The sequence below is a fragment of the Scyliorhinus canicula genome, chromosome 21 (assembly GCF_902713615.1).
Source record: "Scyliorhinus canicula chromosome 21, sScyCan1.1, whole genome shotgun sequence".
Lineage (NCBI taxonomy): Eukaryota > Metazoa > Chordata > Chondrichthyes > Carcharhiniformes > Scyliorhinidae > Scyliorhinus > Scyliorhinus canicula.
This window is the reverse complement of record NC_052166.1, coordinates 31,838,662-31,856,416: the sequence shown is the minus strand read 5'-3', so window position 1 is coordinate 31,856,416 and position 17,755 is coordinate 31,838,662. Positions and strand designations below refer to the sequence as shown.

At 44.4% G+C, this 17,755-nt stretch overlaps 1 protein-coding gene across 10 annotated transcripts in view; it reads right to left on the bottom strand.

Annotated features, from left to right (window-relative positions):
- Positions 1 to 17,755, bottom strand: part of LOC119955607 (astrotactin-2-like) — a 1,814,189-nt gene that overhangs the window by 1,203,639 nt on the left and 592,795 nt on the right. For 8 of the 10 annotated variants that reach the window (XM_038781996.1, XM_038781994.1, XM_038781999.1 and 5 more), the window contains exon 4: positions 6,787 to 6,939. The exons of the other annotated variants lie outside the window; for them this stretch is intronic. In XM_038781996.1, coding sequence (XP_038637924.1) covers positions 6,787 to 6,939 — 153 coding nt within the window. The remainder of the gene's footprint in view (positions 1 to 6,786; positions 6,940 to 17,755) is intronic. 10 annotated transcript variants of the gene reach the window in all.

The following is a 17,755-nucleotide window of genomic DNA, read 5'->3' as shown; positions in this document are numbered from 1 at the left end:
TATATCCTCAGCCTCCACACACAACTTCCCACCACTGTCCTTGACTGGCCCTACTCTTACCCTAGTCATTCTTTTATTCCTGACATACCTATAGAAAGCTTTTGGGTTTTCCTTGATCCTACCTGCCAAAGACTTCTCATGTCCCCTCCTTGCTCGTCTCAGCTCTCTCTTTAGATCCTTCCTCGCTTCCTTGTAACTATCAAGCGCCCCAACTGAGACTTCACTCCTCATCTTCACATAGGCCTCCTTCTTCCTCTTAACAAGAGATTCCACTTCTTTGGTAAACCACGGTTCCCTCGCTCGACCCCTTCCTCCCTGCCTGACTGGTACGTACTTATCAAGAACATGCAATAGCTGTTCCTTGAACAAGCTCCACATATCCAGTGTGCCCAACCCTTGCAGCCTACTTCTCCAACCAACACATCCTAAGTCATGTCTAATGGCATCATAATTGCCCTTCCCCCAGCTATAACTCTTGTTCTGCGGGGTATACTTATCCCTTTCCATCACTAACGTAAAGGTCACCGAATTGTGGTCACTGTCTCCAAAGTGTTCACCTACCTCCAGATCTAACACCTGGCCTGGTTCATTACCCAAAACCAAATCCAAAGTGGCCTCACCTCTTGTTGGCCTGTCAACATATTGTGTCAGAAAACCCTCCTGCACACATTGTACAAAGAACGACCCATCCAATGTACTCGAACTATATCTTTTCCAGTCAATATTAGGAAAGTTAAAGTCTCCCATAACAACTACCCTGTTACTTTCGCTCTTTTCCAGAATCATCTTCGCCATCCTTTCCTCTACATCTCTAGAACTATTAGGTGGCCTATAGAAAACTCCCAACAGGGTGACCTCTCCTTTCCTGTTTCTAACCTCAGCCCATACTACCTCGGAAGAAGAGTCCCCATCTTGCATCCTTTCTACCACCGTAATACTGTCCTTGACTAGCAGCGCCACACCTCCCCCTCTTTTGCCCCCTTCTCTGACCTTACTAAAGCACCTAAACCCCGGAACCTGCAACAACCATTCCTGTCCCTGCTCTATCCATGTCTCTGAAATGGCCACAACATCGAAGTCCCAGGTACCAACCCATGCTGCCAGTTCCCCTACCTTATTTCGTATACTCCTGGCATTGAAATAGACACACTTCAAACCACAGACCTGAACACTGCCGCCCTCCTGCGAAGTCAAAACTGTGCTCCTGACCCCTCTACTCTCAATCTCTCGCACCCCAAAACTACAATCCAGGTTCCCATGCCCCTGCTGAATTAGTTTAAACCCCCCCAAAGAGTACTAACAAATCTCCCCCCCAGGATATTGGTGCCCCTCAGGTTCAGATGTAGACCATCCTGTCTATAGAGGTCCCACCTTCCCCAGAAAGAGCCCCAGTTATCCAGAAATCTGAATCCCTCCCGCCTGCACCATCCCTGTAGCCACGTGTTTAATTGCTCTCTCTCCCTATTCCTCATCTCACTATCACGTGGCACGGGCAACAACCCAGAGATAACAACTCTGTTTGTTCTCGCTCTGAGCTTCCATCCTAGCTCCCTAAAGACATGCCTGACATCCTTGTCCCCTTTCCTACCTATGTCGTTAGTGCCAATGTGGACTACGACTTGGGGCTGCTCCCCCTCCCCCTTAAGGACCTGGAAAACACGATCCGAGACATCACGTACCCTTGCACCTGGGAGGCAACATACCAAACGTGAGTCTCTCTCGCTCCCACAAAATCTCCTATCTGTGCCCCTGACTATTGAGTCCCCAATTACTAATGTTCTACTCCTTTCCCCCCTTCCCTTCTGAGCAACAGGGACAGACTCCGTGCCAGAGGCCCGTACCCCATGGCTTACCCCTGGTAAGTCGTCCCCCCCACAAGTATCCAAAACGGTATACTTGTTACTCAGGGGAACTTTTGTTCTTTGTCACCCTTGGGGCTGGAGTTCTACCTCTGCAGATGGGTAAATGTTTGTTTTGTCCTACGATTTAACATTAGTAAGAGAAAAGAAATAGAAATTTAGCCGAATCTGCCATTTAATATGATCCCGGCTGGTCTTTGGTCTCAACTCCTCTTCCTGCATTATCTCCATAATCTTTAATTCCCCGAGTATCTAAAAGTCTGTTGATGTCTGTCTTGAAAATACCCAATTCTCTTGAGATAGAGAATTCTGAAGATCCACAACATTTTGAACCTCATCTGAGTCTACATGGTCGACCCCTTATTCTGAGATTGCAACCCTTAGTTATTCGCTCAACACAGGAGACATCCTCCCAACATTTAACCTTTAAGAATTTATTACTGTGTAACGTACACAGATGTTCTGAAATAGAACCTAAATTCTTTATCACAGAAAAACAGAGGGCAGAAGAGGCTCTTTGGCCCATCGAGTCTGCACCGATGCATGAAAAACACCTGACCTACCTACCTAATCCCATTTGCCAGCACTTGGCCCATTGCCTTCAATGTAATGGCATGCCGTGCTTATCCAGGTACTTTTTAAAGGATGTGAGGCAACCCGCCTCTACCACCCTCCCAAGCAGTGCATTTCAGACCGTCATCGCTCACTGGATAAAAAGGTTTTTCCTCAAATCCCCCCCAAACTCCTGCCCTTCACCTTGGAATTGTGTAGTTTCGTGACTGACCCTTCAATTAAGAACAGCTGATCTCTCTCAACCTTGTCCATGCCTCACATAATCTTGCACACCTCAATCAGGTTGCCGTCTCTGCTCCAGCGAAAACAACTCAAGCATATCCAACCTCTCTTCAGAACTTAAATGTTCCATCCCAGGAAACATCTTGGTCAATCTCCACTGTACGTTTTGTGCAATTATCTCCTTCCTATAATGTGGCGACCAGAATTGCACATCCTACTCCAGCTGTGGTCTCACCAAAGTTCTATACAACTCCCAACATGACCTCCCTGCTTTTGAAATCTATGCCTTGATTGATGAAGGCAAATGTCCCATATGCTTCTTCAGCACCCTATTAACCTGCCCTCCTGCCTTCAGAGATCTATGGACAAACATGCCAATGTCCTTTTTCCCTCGGAACTTCCCAGTGTCATGCCGTTCATTGAATACTTCCGTGTCAAATTACTCATTCCAAAGTGTATCACTTAACACTTTTAAGGGTTAAATTCCATCTGCCATTTATCTGCCCATTTGACCATCCCGTCTATATCTTTCTGTAACCCAAGACACTCAGCCTCACTGTTAACCACCCAACCAATCTTTGTGCCATCCACAAACTTATTGCTCCTACCCGTGATCAATATGGTAACCTATTGGACACTGGCTTCCAGTCACTAAAGCAACCGCCTGTCATCACCCTCTGTCTCCTACAACTAAGCTTATGAAATTAACCTATGTCCCAAGTGCATTTGGCTTATTTATAAGTCTCCCATGTGAAAGCTTGTCAAAGGCTTTGCTGAAGTCCATATAAACTACACCAACTATACTACCCTCATCTATCCACCTGGTTAGCTCCTCAAGCAATTCAATCAAATCCGATAAGCATGAGCTATCCTCTGACAAAGTCTTGCTGATTTTCCCTGATTAAACCTTGCTTCACCAAGTGGAGATATTCTCTACTTCAGACTTTTCTCCAATAGTTTCCCTACCACTATAAGGTATTCCCTACCAGTATTCCCTATCAGGTAGTGCATCTCTCTTTCTCCCAGGTTTATTTGTGTTTTCTATTTGTATTATCTGTATGGACATAAGCATTTTGCTATGATTAGTTGAATGCAAAGGATGTTTCTAGATTTGTCTTTTCTGTATGACTCTGAGGTAGTTAGCATGCTGAGTTTGGGAGTTTTGAGTTGCAGAAATTTAGCACACAATGTATGCAATAGTTCTTTGATACCCGTCATTGAGAAACTTCAAGAGCCTTTATAATGCCCTGAAATGACTCAAAGAGGTCTCTCAAAGAGAGACAGCCTGGAGCATGTTGTCTTTTGAGGTTATGGCGGAATAATTTATATTTCCCCACACCTAAAGGTGGTCCAGACAGGAACAAAGTGCATGAGAAGGGCACTTCTGAAGTGTCAATATTTAAACACATCTCAACTCTCTCATAACTGTTCCAGAAGTGAGACGAGGTTTGTTCATTTTTTCCAAGGAGGGAAACAAATCTATATTGCAGCTGAATCGATATATTCAGTCCATCCTGTAATCCTTTATCATTGCAAAGAGCTTACAGTTGACTTCAAAATGCATGTCAGCACAAAAACGAAAATCAACATACAACACAATGAAATTCATTTAAGCTTGCCTATTGATTTATATAAATACTCCTCAGATTGGTAAATTCTTAGAATTGTGCAACAGGAAATAGACTCATCAGAACTTGATGATCATTCTTTCCATCAACCATAGAATCATAGAATCCCGACAGTGCAGGAGGCCATTCGGCCCATCGGGTCTGCACCTACCCAAGCTCAGTCTCTTGCTCTATCCCAATAAACCCTTCACCTAACCTACACATCTTTATTGGACACCAAGGGGCAATTTATCATGGCCAATCCACCTAGCCTGCACCTCTTTGGACTGAATAAATTAATTCCCATTCTATCTTTCCCTTGTTTACGAAGGCTTCACTGGCAGCACTATTTGAAGTTTAAGATTTCAAGATTGACGATTTAGCTAGTTTACAGTCAGTAATGATCCATAGTTCAAGTTCTCTATCACGTTTACTTTGTACGCCTTCACCAGAATCTTTTGGACCACTCTCTCCAATCAAAAATAAAAAAGTGTGTCGGTTTCATCAAAACGCAACCAACCAACCATCGAACTGAGAGATTAGTTCAGCAGCATTTCCATCAGTGTGCGGCCTTTTTGACATGCTTGTGGGATGACAGGGGAATCTTTTCCATTTTTGCAAAGGGAAATGAATCAGGGACAAAACAGTTGCGATTTCCTTATTTTCAGTTTAGCAGGCAAAGCGTCACACCAAAAATGAAAAGGTGCAACGTTTACCATTAATATATCTCAAGTCCTATTAATTTCCAAAAACAAGTTTAGTACATTTTTATGTAGCTGGATCTAATGCAGAACTCCCATCTGACAATAATTACCTCCTTTTTCACCTATAATTATTCTTTAAAAGTGACTCTGACAGAGATTTCCACCCTATCGAAGTACAGGTCCAAGAGCTCACCTGGGTGGTCCTCAAATTTCTAAAATACTGCTCAACCCATTAACTCATTTCTGTCTTAAAAACTAGCCTGGTCCTCCTTCAGTTTTCCAATGTTAATCAACTTCAGATTCCCTGTTCCACACTTTCAGCAGCTCGTGCGTGGAGTAATCAAAGCTAAAGAGACTTGTCCTCTCTTGCTTCAGAACTCGAGTCTATGCCCCTTGGTTACAGAACTTGTGACTGTCAAAAAATAATTCATTCACGTTCAATTAATTTCTGTCTTGGAACGTTGTAAAATCCACATGTCTGCCTTGAGCCATTTTTTCTCCGGTGGATATATGTCGAAGTTCCTTCATCTCGCCTTGAGTTTAATCGGACAACAATTAAGCTGCCCTACTCAAACAGTAATATCTAAATAAGTAAGAGGTGTACTCTATTAAATTCCATAGGTTGGCGTGAATAAGGAACACGTACTTCACAGATGGTAAGCAGCTTCATTTAATTTTTCTTTTCTCGCTCTCAATTTTGGAAACACGTGATCAGTTTGATAGATTTGAGGTCACACTCTTGAATCATTACCTCAGTTGCATTAAGAACGTTGAGCTGGACACTGAGAAATACAAGCCATAAATCCTGTATTGCCATAAAGGGAAGCTGGCTGAAGGGTGCCTCAAATTTGAGTTCACCCAAAGGCTGTCAGACTCGCCCATATTTTTAATGAAGGTCAAGCTGCAAAGGGGTGGCATTGTGATGCAGTGGTTAGCACTGCTGCCTCACGGCACTGAGGACCCAGGTTCGATCCCGGCTCCGGGTCACTGACGGTGCGGAGTTTGCATATTCTCCCCGTGTTTGCATGAGTCTCACCCCCACGACCAAAAGATGTGAAGAGTAGGTGGATTGGCCAGGCTAATTTGCTCCTTAATTGGGAAAAAAACAAATTGGGTACTTTCAACGTTTAAAAAAAAGCTGCAATGTGGTAGCCCAGCGACTGCACAAACCACAAATGAAACCGCTCTTTCAAAACCACAAGGGTTTGGCTCCCTTACCTGTTGAGTTGAGTTCCTTCTTTCTCTCATCCATGTCGGTCAGGGCATGTACAATTTAGATATTTCTGCCCATATTCTATGCGTCCATGTCAGTTAGCATATTGCTCCAAGAAATAGCATTGAGTTTGAAATCAGTTTATCATACTCTGCTTTGCAAAAGTCAAATTCGGCATATTTATTGTAGAAATGCGTGGCTTGCCCAGAGTAAGGATTCCAGCAGAGGAGAAGAAGCGTGCAATACGAGATCAACAAACCCTTGAGGCAAAGCCTTGAATATTGCACCCCCACCATCCCACAACTCCCCCATGTTCAGATTCAAAGTTTGTGGAAGAAATGTAATTCATATGGCGCAAAGTATGCAGCAGAGATGTGCAGAAGCAAGATGGCGATTGGGGGGGGGGGGGGGTGCGGAAAGAGACTTTGATTCAGGAAAGTCTCTAACTTCTGTAGCAATTTTTAAAAATTAGTAACCTGGATGGTTTGCTCGTCAGTACATGCATTCTACCACCACCAACACCATCATTTCCACCACCAGCCTACCATCACCTCTTGCCTTAAATGGATATTTAGAAATATACTTAACAAGGTAGCTGTGTGTCCTACCTCTACTTTTATTCCTCCTTCCCTTCTTTCGTCCTGTGGATGTGCTGCGCGGTGCCTGCTGGAGGTGCGAGATCTCAATTGGCGTGTTTGTTCGAAAACTCTCCTTGAACTTCTGCATCAATGACTGCACTGTATCTTGAGTCACATCAGCGGCTACAATGTGTTAATTTTATCATTAAAATGTGAAATTGTTACATCTGCAAGTTCTATTACTTGACAGTCAAACTGTGTAAGTACACTTTGTAATGCCAAAATTATACTCAACTAATATTTCAGTAAAACAAAATGCCTCATGAAACGAGCAAGTTTTTCTTTAAAGGCAAAATAATTCTGATTTCTGGTCTACTGGATTTCCAGTTGTCGTATCAGACAGTTTCTAAGGTCATCAAATGAATGCTAGCAGACAGGAAGGGAGAATTTAACAAAATGGCAGGTTCAAGGTAACTTTAAAGTTGCTTTAGCGTTCTAAAAATCTGCAGAAACCGATTCAAATCCAATTCTGAATTAATCAAATTCACCGTGCTTCTGGGTAGATAAAAGCAGTATCAATCACTGAATATTTATCTGATTTTCACCAGAGTGGATCAGAACCATTGCAAGAGTATTAGACAATTAGACACCCTGGATAAATCTTCAACCGGTCTCTCCCCATCCGCACCCCCACCCAGCCGTTTCCTCCCCTCCCACCCCAAGATTAACTTTTGAAAATGAATATTGTGCATTAATATGATTAAAAATGGTACATTTTCCCACATTTTTCACAGGACATGTAAGAAACTAAATGCACATGTATAATACGACTCATTTGATGTGATACTTTGGGCTCCTGCAACAGGTACTAAGTGATTTCATGCAATAATCATTACAGAAGAGAGATTAAGTTATGTTTTTTGATATTATTTCTTGGTTTGCAATTTTCAAATGGTCATGTAAATGTGCAAATTTATAAAACCGTTGCATAAATAGAATGAGCAATATATTGTGAAATTTTGGGAAAGAATGCATTGGAAATCTATGTTTGTCAGTATATGTGGATCAGTAGATCTGGACCTTGCATTCCATCGCTGAAGCCTATTTGTTGACTTGTGTAACTTCATGAATAGACAAACAACTTTTAAACAGAGACATTTGTACGTGAGCCTTTTTGTATTTATATTTTCTAATTGATTTCAGTCCAATGTGTGAAAAAAGTTTCATTTGCACAGTGAACGTCCAAATCCAAAAGTTTATTTGAAGTTAACGTTTGAAGGTCATTATTTAAATTGATGAATGATGTATTAATCTGAACTTGTTTTACCTGTGGAGCTGGGCGGTGGCTCACTGACACTTGGGTGACAGTAGACAGGACCACATAAATTCGGACAAAGTCACCTCTCCCTGCCATTGTTTCCAGGCTTTAGTATATATTCAATCACAGTTCGAATGTTTTTAAATAATTACTTTCTGTCCTAAGAATTCATAAATGAAGGAATCCAACTGTCCTTACTGAAATCCTTGATTTATATAGAGATTTCTTGTCCTTCCTGCAGTTATTCCTTATCTTTCTTTCCCTCTATCTCTCTTCGTTTTCTGTCTCTCTCCTTGACTCTAGCTACCTTTCTGTGTTCTGTCTCTGTTTCTTCCTGAGCCACCAACATTTGTGCGTGGTGCGTTTGTGCCTGTCTCTCTCTACCTGTCTGTATGTTTCTCTCCCTGTATCTGTATGGTCTGTGTATCTCTCTCTGCTGTTCTTTCACACTCATGTAGGGTCCTTCTGTGGTTCTGTCTCCCTCCCTGTTCCACCTTTTCTAACTGTGCCATCGTGCTCCCAGCCTATTGGTTATTCATTGACTGTTGGTAGTGGCTTTTCCATTGTAAAGTGATTCTTTTTCTCCTCGGCTCCTTTCCTGTCTCCTCTAAGCTGCGAATGTGTAACTGCAAACCTGCTGCGTTCCTGCATTCATTCAACCTTTCCAACATGTTCAAGTGCTGTGTGTTCATGATTGCCATGTTATGTACTCTGGGATAACACAGGCTGCAACTGGATGCAGCTTTAACCATAATATACTCCAAACCTTGAAGTTAGTTCAATCTGATTTATTGAACCAGTAGCACAGTTAGCACAGTTCTCTCTGAGTTCGACTCTGCTAACCTAAATGTGGTTAATCTGTCTGAATGAACCAGACTAGCTCTTAAACACGTGCTGGAGGTATGATACTGTAAATACACCCTGACTCACTCTGTAGATGTTCATTAGTGGAAAGAGGCAGAGTGTGAGTGCCTTGTCCCTTTTATAGTGAGATACCACCCCTGAGTGACCTGCCTGCTCATTGGTCATGTCCTGTTCTCTGTGTTCATCATGACATTTCCCCTTTATTTTTTATGTTTTGTGGCATATGGGAACATACTTACATGTGGTGGCATGTATTAACATATTTACAGGCAGTGGCATATGTGAACGTATTTACATGTGAAGACAGCTGTCTAATGTGAGAAAACAGAACATAGCAAACACAAACAAACATTCATAATTCCATTCTCTGAGGCTTGCATCTGATCCTTGTCCAATGCCAGAGAGGTGGTGGGAGGGACGACGGTGCCTTGACAGGCGGGATGGAAGCCTGACTGGTGACCTCATAGTTCGAGGTATCAGGAGGTGGCAAAACAACGGTCGGAAATGGCGAAGAAAGTGGTTGTGGGCAGGCAACTTTGCGCAGTGCCCGTCTATTTCATCGCACAACAGAACCATCAGCCATACGTACAACATAGGAGTGGGGCGCAGCCTGTTGAACAACGACAGCTGGAGCAGATCAGCCACCATCTGGTATCTTGATCCTGACAGTGTCTGCCGGGGATAACACCGGCAAATCGGTGGCATGAGCATCATAGCCCTGCTTTTGCTGGTTTCGGAGCTACTGCACCTTCTACAGCACCGGGAGGTGATCCAGGTTGGGCAAGTGTATGGCTGGAAGTGTCGTCCACAGGTCCCTGTTCATCAGGAGTTGAGCTGGCGATATGCCAGTGGACAGTGGGGTTGCCCTGTACTCAAGCAGCGCAAGTTAGATGTCAGAAGCAGAATCCGTGGCCTTGCAGATGAGCTGTTTCACAATGTGTACCCCTTTTTCAACCTTCCCATTGGACTGCGGATAGTTTGGGCTGGAAGTGACATGTTTGAAATGGTATGACTTGGCAAACATAGACCACTCATGGCTGTTGAAGCATGGGCCATTGCCACACATGACAGTGAGTGGGATACCATGCCTGGAGAACGTCTCCTTACAGGCCTTGATGACGGTCCGAGATGTGAGGTCTGAGAGCTTCATAACTTCAGGGTAATTGGAGAAATAGTCAATAATCAACACGTAGTCACGACCATTCGCACAAAAGAGGTCAATGCCAACCTTGGACTACAGGAAGGTCTCAATTTCATGCTGTTGGAGCATCTTCTTGCTCTGCGCTGGCTGGAAGCATTGACAGGTTGCACAGTTGAGGACCATGTTTGAGATGTCCTGGCTAATACTGGCCTGTAGACAGCCTGTCTGGCTCTGCGTCTGCACTTCTCGACGCCCAAGTGTCGCTCAAGAATTTGTAAAATTGAGGGCACTGCCCTTTCTACCAGCCATTGGCGGGGTTGTGCATGACACGCTGCAAGAGGGGGTCTTTTGGCTGTCCCCTCGCGGATACGAACCATCTTCTCATCAGACGCCGGGAAGGTGCTAGCACACAACTGCACCTGTGATTCAATCTGCCAGATGATTTTCAGCGGTTCACTAGGCAACGTGATGGAGCGGGACAATGCATCAGCGATGATGAGCTCCTTGCCAGGCATGTACACTAAGTCAAAGTCGTACCTTTTGAGCTTGAGGATGATGCGCTGCAACCGAGGTCCTTATGGATAATGTGGACCAGAGGCCTATGATTCATCTCGACAGTGAATGTTGGCAAGTCGTAGACATAGTCGTGAAACTTGAGAATGCCAGTGAGAAATCTGCCTGTGAGAGGAGGTTGGCAGAAGCACCTTTGTCCATCTTAAACTGGATGGAGCAGTGGTTGATCTGCATCACCGCATGCCATTTGTCTGCAGAATCCACAGTGAGGATGGATTGAATTTGTGATGAGTTGGATGTGGTATATTCACATTTGGTAATGATGCCCACACAGTAGGCGGAGTCCAGGCAGTCTTCCTCTGGATCCGTTGTGCTGCCAGGATCAGAATCCCGTAATCGATGTTGCACACTCTGAATGTGCCATCGTCGGAATTGGGAGCGCTGGCCCCTGACTGGTGGTGCAGTCCTGCACAAGGCTGCATAGTGTCCAGGCTTCCTGCAGTTTAAACATCACCTGCCTCTTGCAAGGCAGTGTTTCCTTAAGTGGGCGTTGCCGCAGTTCGAGCACATCATGACGTCGGCGTTCTGACGCTCCGCGCGTCATCGCACATGCGCAGTGTGGGTGTCGGCCGCTTTGTTATCCCGTTCGCTTCGCGCATGCATGGGACCCTGGGAAAAGCACGCAAAATGGCCGCTTTTATTAATGCTGAGGCGCTGCATCCGGGAGGTGGCCTGCACACTCTCTGCCTCATGGGAGGCAAGTTTCTCATTTTCAGCCAATTTGTACTAGGCATAGCGATTTTTGGCGTGCTCATGCACTGTGCATGTTTCAATTGTGACTGGCAGGCTCATATGCTTGATTTTCAGTAGCTGCTCTCTGAGGATCAGAGTGAACTCCAAAAACGATTTGGTCTCTGATCATGGACTCAGCAATATCACCAAAGTTGCAGGACAGCGCTAGCAGGCGGAGGTTAGTTAAGAAGGAGTTGAAAGATTCATCTTTACCTTGTAGACGCTGTTTGAATATGTAGCGCTCGAAGATTTCATTGGTGTCCACTTCACAGTGACTGTCAAACTTGTCCAGGATGGTCTGAAACTTTGTCTTGTCCTGGTCTTCGGTGAAGTGAAAAGAGGTGAAGATTTTGATGGCTTGATCACCCGCTGTTGAGAGGAGAAGCGCGATCTTCCTTGCATCAGATGCATCCACGAGGTCTGAACCTTCGATGTACAGCAGAAACGTTTGATTGAATGTCTGCCAGTTGGCACTGAGATTGCCGGAGGTCCTGAGCTGGTGAGGAGCCTAAAACTTCTCCCATGGTGCTGGGTTGCATTCGCTGGTCACCATGGAACGGACTGAGGTAAACCACCTAGATTAAGCAGTCTCCTGGTAGCATGTCGTGTTATGTACTCTGGGATAACACACAGGCTGTAACTGGATGCAGCTTTAAACAAAAGATACTCCAGACCTTGAAGTTAGTTCAATCTGATTTATTGAACCATTAGCACAGTTGGCACAGTTCTCTGTGAGTTCAACTCTCTGCTAACCTAAGTGTGGTTACCCTGTCTGACTGAACCAGACAAACTCTTAGCCACGTGCTGGAGGTGTGATACTTTAAATACACCCTGACTCACTCTGTAGATGTTCATCAGTGGAAAGAGGCGGAGTGTGAGTGCCTCGTGCCTTTTTTCGTGAGATACCACCCCTGAGTGTCGGGCCTGCTCATTGGCTCATTGGTCATGTCCAGTTCTCTGTGTTCATTAGCTGCCCGTCTGAGCCTGTCTGTATATCATTATCTGCATGTCTGCATATCATGACAATGATTAGCCAGGCAACTCCTTCAAACACAAAAACACACTGAACCTAGTCATGGGCTATGAGTTTATAGCATGGCAAAGTTTCCACATTTTTTTCTGTTCTGATGTTTCGTTCCCTTCCGCCAGCATGTGACACTGAGCAGGAATTGATTGATGGTAAAGGTGTACTGATAATGGTCCCTAACAGTTCATTCAGTTTCTTGCTGCCTTCCAACTTTTGATGTTCTGAATCTCCTGTAGCGTCTAATTTTAATTCATGTGGGTGTCTCTGGTTTGGGCCAACTGCCATTGCCCATCCCTAATTACCCTTGAGAAGCTGGTGGTGAGCTGCCTTCTTGAACTGCTGCAATCCATGTGGTGTAGGCACACTCAGAGCGTTAGGGAGGGAGTTCCAGGATTTTGACCCAGTGACTATAAAGGAACAGCGAGTCATTATGGTGAGTGACTTGGACGTGTGGTGGTATTCCCATGTATCTGTTGCCCTTGTTCTTCCAGAGATGACGGTGGGTTTGGAAGGTACTGTCTAAGGAGCCTTGGTAAATTCCAAGTTCCAGCAATGCATCTTATAGATGGTAACTCTCCTGCTACTGTACACACTGTGCATCAGCAGTAGAGGGAGTGTTTGTGGGTGAGGTGCCAATCAAATGGGCTGCTTTGTCCTGGATGGTGTCAAGCATCTTGAGTGTTGTTGGTGCTGCACTCATCCAAGAAAGGGGCGAGTATTCCATTATACTACTGACTTGTGCTTTGTAGATTGTGGAAAGGCTTTGCGGGAAGTGGTCAAGAGGTGGGTTATTCGTAATGGAACAGAGAATATAGAAGGTGGCAGGAATCTAACCTCAGGCAGAGCAAAAATGGTGACAAATATGAGACTGGAGGTGGTCAATGCAGGCCTGAGGGTGTTGTACCTAAATGCGCGCAGGTAAATGAGCTTGTTGCACGCATTAGAACTGGCCGGTATGATGTTGTGGGCATCAAAGAAACAAGGCTGCAAGGGGATCAGGTGCTGGTTCGAAAGATCCAAAGATATGTGTCCTATCGAAAGGACAGACAGATGGGCAAATGGGGCGGTGTTGCATTGATTGTAAGGAATGAAATTAAATTGATAGCAAAAAGAGACACAGGATCGGAAGGCATGGAATCTCTGTGGGTAGAGTTGAGGAATCGCATAGGTAAAAAAAACCCTGATGGGAGTTATGTACAGGCCCCTTAGCAGTAGTCAGGATGTAGAGCAAAAAGTAAATCAGGAGATAGAAAAGGCATAGAAAAAAGGCAATATTACAATAATCATGGGGGATTTCAATACGCACAGGGACTGAGAAAATCAGGTTGGTAGTGGATCCCAAGAAAAGGAATTTGTGGAATGTTTAAGAGATTGTTTTTGGAGCAGCTTGTGACAGAGCCGACGAGGGAACAGGCAATTCTGGATTTGGTAATGTGTAATGGGGCAGACTTGATGAGAGAACTTAAGGTGAAGGAACCCTTAGGGAGCAGTGACCGCAATGTGATAGAATTTGCCCTGCAGTTTGAGAGGGAGAAGCTGGAATCAGATGTAACGGTATTACAATGAAATAAGGGTTACTACAAAGAGATGAGGGAGGAGCTGGCCCGAGTTGATTGGAAAGGGAACCTAGCAGGGCCGACAGTGAAACAACAATGGCAGGAATTTTGTGGGGTTATTAGGGAGGCACAACAGAAATTAATCCCAAGGAGGAGGAAACATGCTAAGGGGAGGACAAGGCATCCATGGCTGATGAGGGAAGTCAAGGACAGCATAAAAGCAAAAGAAAAAGCATATAAACTGGTGAGGATTAGTGGGGAGCCAGAGAATTGGGAAGCCTTTAAAAGTGAGCAGAGGACAACTAAAAATGCTATAAAGGGGAGAAGATTAAATATGAGTGCCAGCAATAAAAAGGAGATTTTTCAATATATAAAAGGTAAGGGAGAGGCAAAAAATAGACATTGAGCCACTGGAAAATGAGGCTGGAGAAGTAATAATAGGAATCAATAAAATAGTAGGGGAACTGAATAGTTACTTTGCATCAGTCTTCTGGGTGGAAGACACCAGTGGGATGCTAGAGCTCCAGGAGAATCAGGGGGCAGAGGTGAGAGTATTGGCCATCACTAAGGAGAAGGTTCTGGGGAAACTGAAAAGTCTGAAGGTGGATGCCACCTGGACCAGTTTGAATACACCCCAGGGTTCTAAAAGCAATAGCTGAGGAGATTGTGGAGGCATTGGTGATGATCTTTCAGCAATCACTGGAGGCAGGGATGGTCCCAGAGGACTGGAAAATGGCTAATGTAACACTCCGGTTTAAGAAGGGAGGGAGGCAGAAGACGGCAAATTATAGGCCGGTTAGCCTGACTTCGGTCATTGGTAAGATTTTAGAGTCCATTATTAAAGATAAGAGCGCGCAGTACTTGGAAGTGCACGGTAAAATAGGACTGAATTAGTATGGCTTCATCAAGGAGAGGTCATGTCTGACAAATCTGTTCGAGTTCTTTGAGGAGGTAACAAGGAAGTTAGATAAAGGAGAGCCAGTGGACGTGATTTATTAAGATTTCCAGAAGGCCTTTGGCAAGGTGCCGCATTGGAGACTTTTAAATAAGTTAAGAGCCCATGGTGTTAAGGGTAAGATCCTGGCATGGATAGAGGATTGGCTGATTGACAGAAGGCAGAGAGTGGGGACAATTGGGTCATTTTCGGGATAGCAGCCGGTGACTAGTGGTGTGCCTCAGGGGTCTGTGCTGCGACCACAACTTTTCACAATGTACATGAACAATCTGGAAGAAGGAATTGATGGCACTGTTGCTAAGTTTGCAGATGATACAAAGATCTGTAGAGGGACAGGTAGTATTGAGGAAGCAGGCGGGTTGCAGAAGGACGGATTGGCTAGGAGAGTGGGCAAAGAAGTGGCAGATGAAATACAATATGGAAAAGGAAGGAGGAATGGAGGCATAGACTATTTTCTACTTTGGGAGATGCTGAGGAAATCAGAAGCACAAAGGGACTTGGGAGTCCTTGTTCAAGATTCTCAAGGTTAACGTGCAGGTTCAGTCAGCAGTTAGAAAGGCAAATGCAATGTTAGCATTCATGTTGAGAGGGCTGGAATACAAGAGCAGGGATTTACTTCTGAGACTGTACAAGGCTCTGGTCAGACCCCATTTGGAGTACTGTGAGAAGTTTTGTGAGAAGTACTGTGAAAAGTATTTAAGGAAGGATGTGCTGGCCTTGGAAAGGGTACAGAGGAGGTTCACAAGAATGATCCCTGGAATGAAGAGCTTGTCATATGAGGAACGGTTGAGGACTCTGGGTCTGTACTGGTTGGAGTTTAGAAGGATAAGGTGGGAACTTATTGAAACTTACAGGATACTGTGAGGCCTGGATAGAGTGGACTTGGAGAGGATGTTTCCACTTGTAGGAAAAACTAGAACCAGTGGGCATAATCTCAGACTAAGTGGACAATCCTTCCAAACAGAGATGAGGATGAATTTCTTCAGCCAGAGGGTTGTGAATCTGTGGAACTCTTTGCCGCAGAAGTCTGTGGAGGCCAAATCGCTGAGTGTCTTTAAGTCAGAGATAGATAGATTGTTGATTAATAAGGGGATCAGGGGTTATGGAGAGAAGGCAGAAGAATGGGGATGAGAAAAATATCAGCCATGATTAAATGATGGAACAGACTCGATGTGCGGAGTGGCCTAATTCTACTCCCATGTCTTGAGGTCTTATTCGCTGTTCCGGGGTTTGCATCTTTAATTGGCCCTTGTAGCCACAGTATTTGTACGGCTAGTCCAGTTCAGTTTCTGGTCAAGGATAACCCCCAAGAATGTTGATAATCCTCCTTAGATATAGGAGTGGTGTCAAAGGACAGGAGAATTGAACACAATGGGCACATGTTAATAAGGCGATAAACCTGGCACTTACAGGGCAATCGGTTCAATGCCACTGACAGAGATCTTTTGGAACTAATAATCTTGGAGGAAATCAACAGCCATATGAACAAGCTTGGGACGATAGAGAGTTATCAAGGTTTTCTTTAGGGAAAATTGTGTTTGGCTAACCTGATTGAGTTTTCAATGAGATAACATCGTGGTTGAGGGCAGTGCTGATGATGTTTTATACATGGACTATCAAAATCATTTACAAAGTGCTACATATTAGGCTTGTTTCCAAAATTGTAGCACATGAGATGAAAGGGATTAGAAGCATGGATACAGAATTGATCAAGTAACAAAACAGCTGTGATGAAAGGTTGTCTTACAGACTCGGAGGAGGTTGTACAGTGGATTTCCCCCAGGTCCAGTACCAGGAACACTGCTGTTTTTGATACACATAAACGACTTGGAATTTGGAAGGGGGCATCATTTAAAAAATTCCAGATGGCATGAAACTTAGTTAACAGCAAAGAAATTAGTAACTGACTTCACAAGGACATCAGCAAGTTGGCAGAATGATCGAACGTGTAAAGTTCAACACTGGAAAATGTGAGGAACATTTTGTTAGGAACCATTGAGAAAATAAATGCCTTATGATTTTAAAAATAAATAAATTTAGAGTACCGAAATTTCTTTTCCAATTAAGGAGCAATTTAGTATGGCCAATCCACCTACCCTGTACATCTTTTTGGGTCGTGGGGGTGAGACCCACAAAGACAGGGAGAATGTGCAAACTCCACGTGGAAAGTGGGCCAGGATCGAACTCGGGTCCTCTGCGCTGTGAGGCAGCAGTGCTAACCACTGTGCCACCATGCTGCCTTAGCCTTTTTATATAATTTCAAATGTGATGCAAGACGAGAGCAGGATGGGCACGTATGTACATAGATCTCTGAGGGACAGAGTGCAAAATCTAGGAAGTTTTGCTGACACATTACAAAACTCTATTTGGACCCCATTTGGAGCACTGTGTCAAATTATGGGCACCATAGCTTCGGGAGGATATGAAGGTTTTGGAAAGAGTGCTTAACCTGAATGGTTCCAGCAATGAGGAACTATAATTGTGGAAATAGGGTTGAGAACCTGCGGTTGTTCAGCTTGGAGCATAAGAAGTTGGAGGTAATTAGTGTGGCAAGTATCTAGTTCAAATTCCCAGGGCAGCACGGTATCATAGTGGTTAGCACAAATGCTTCACAGCTCCAGGGTTCCAGGTTCGAATCCCAGCTTGGGTCACTGTCTGTGGAGCCTACACGTTCACCCCGTGTGTGCGTGGGTTTCCTCCGGGTGCTTCAGTTTCCTCCCACAGTCCAAAGATGTGCAGGTTAGGTGAATTGGCCAGGCTAAATTGCCCTCAGGGTCCAAATTGCCCTTAGTGTTTTTTCAAGAAACAATTGGTTTAGATTTGGGATGCACTG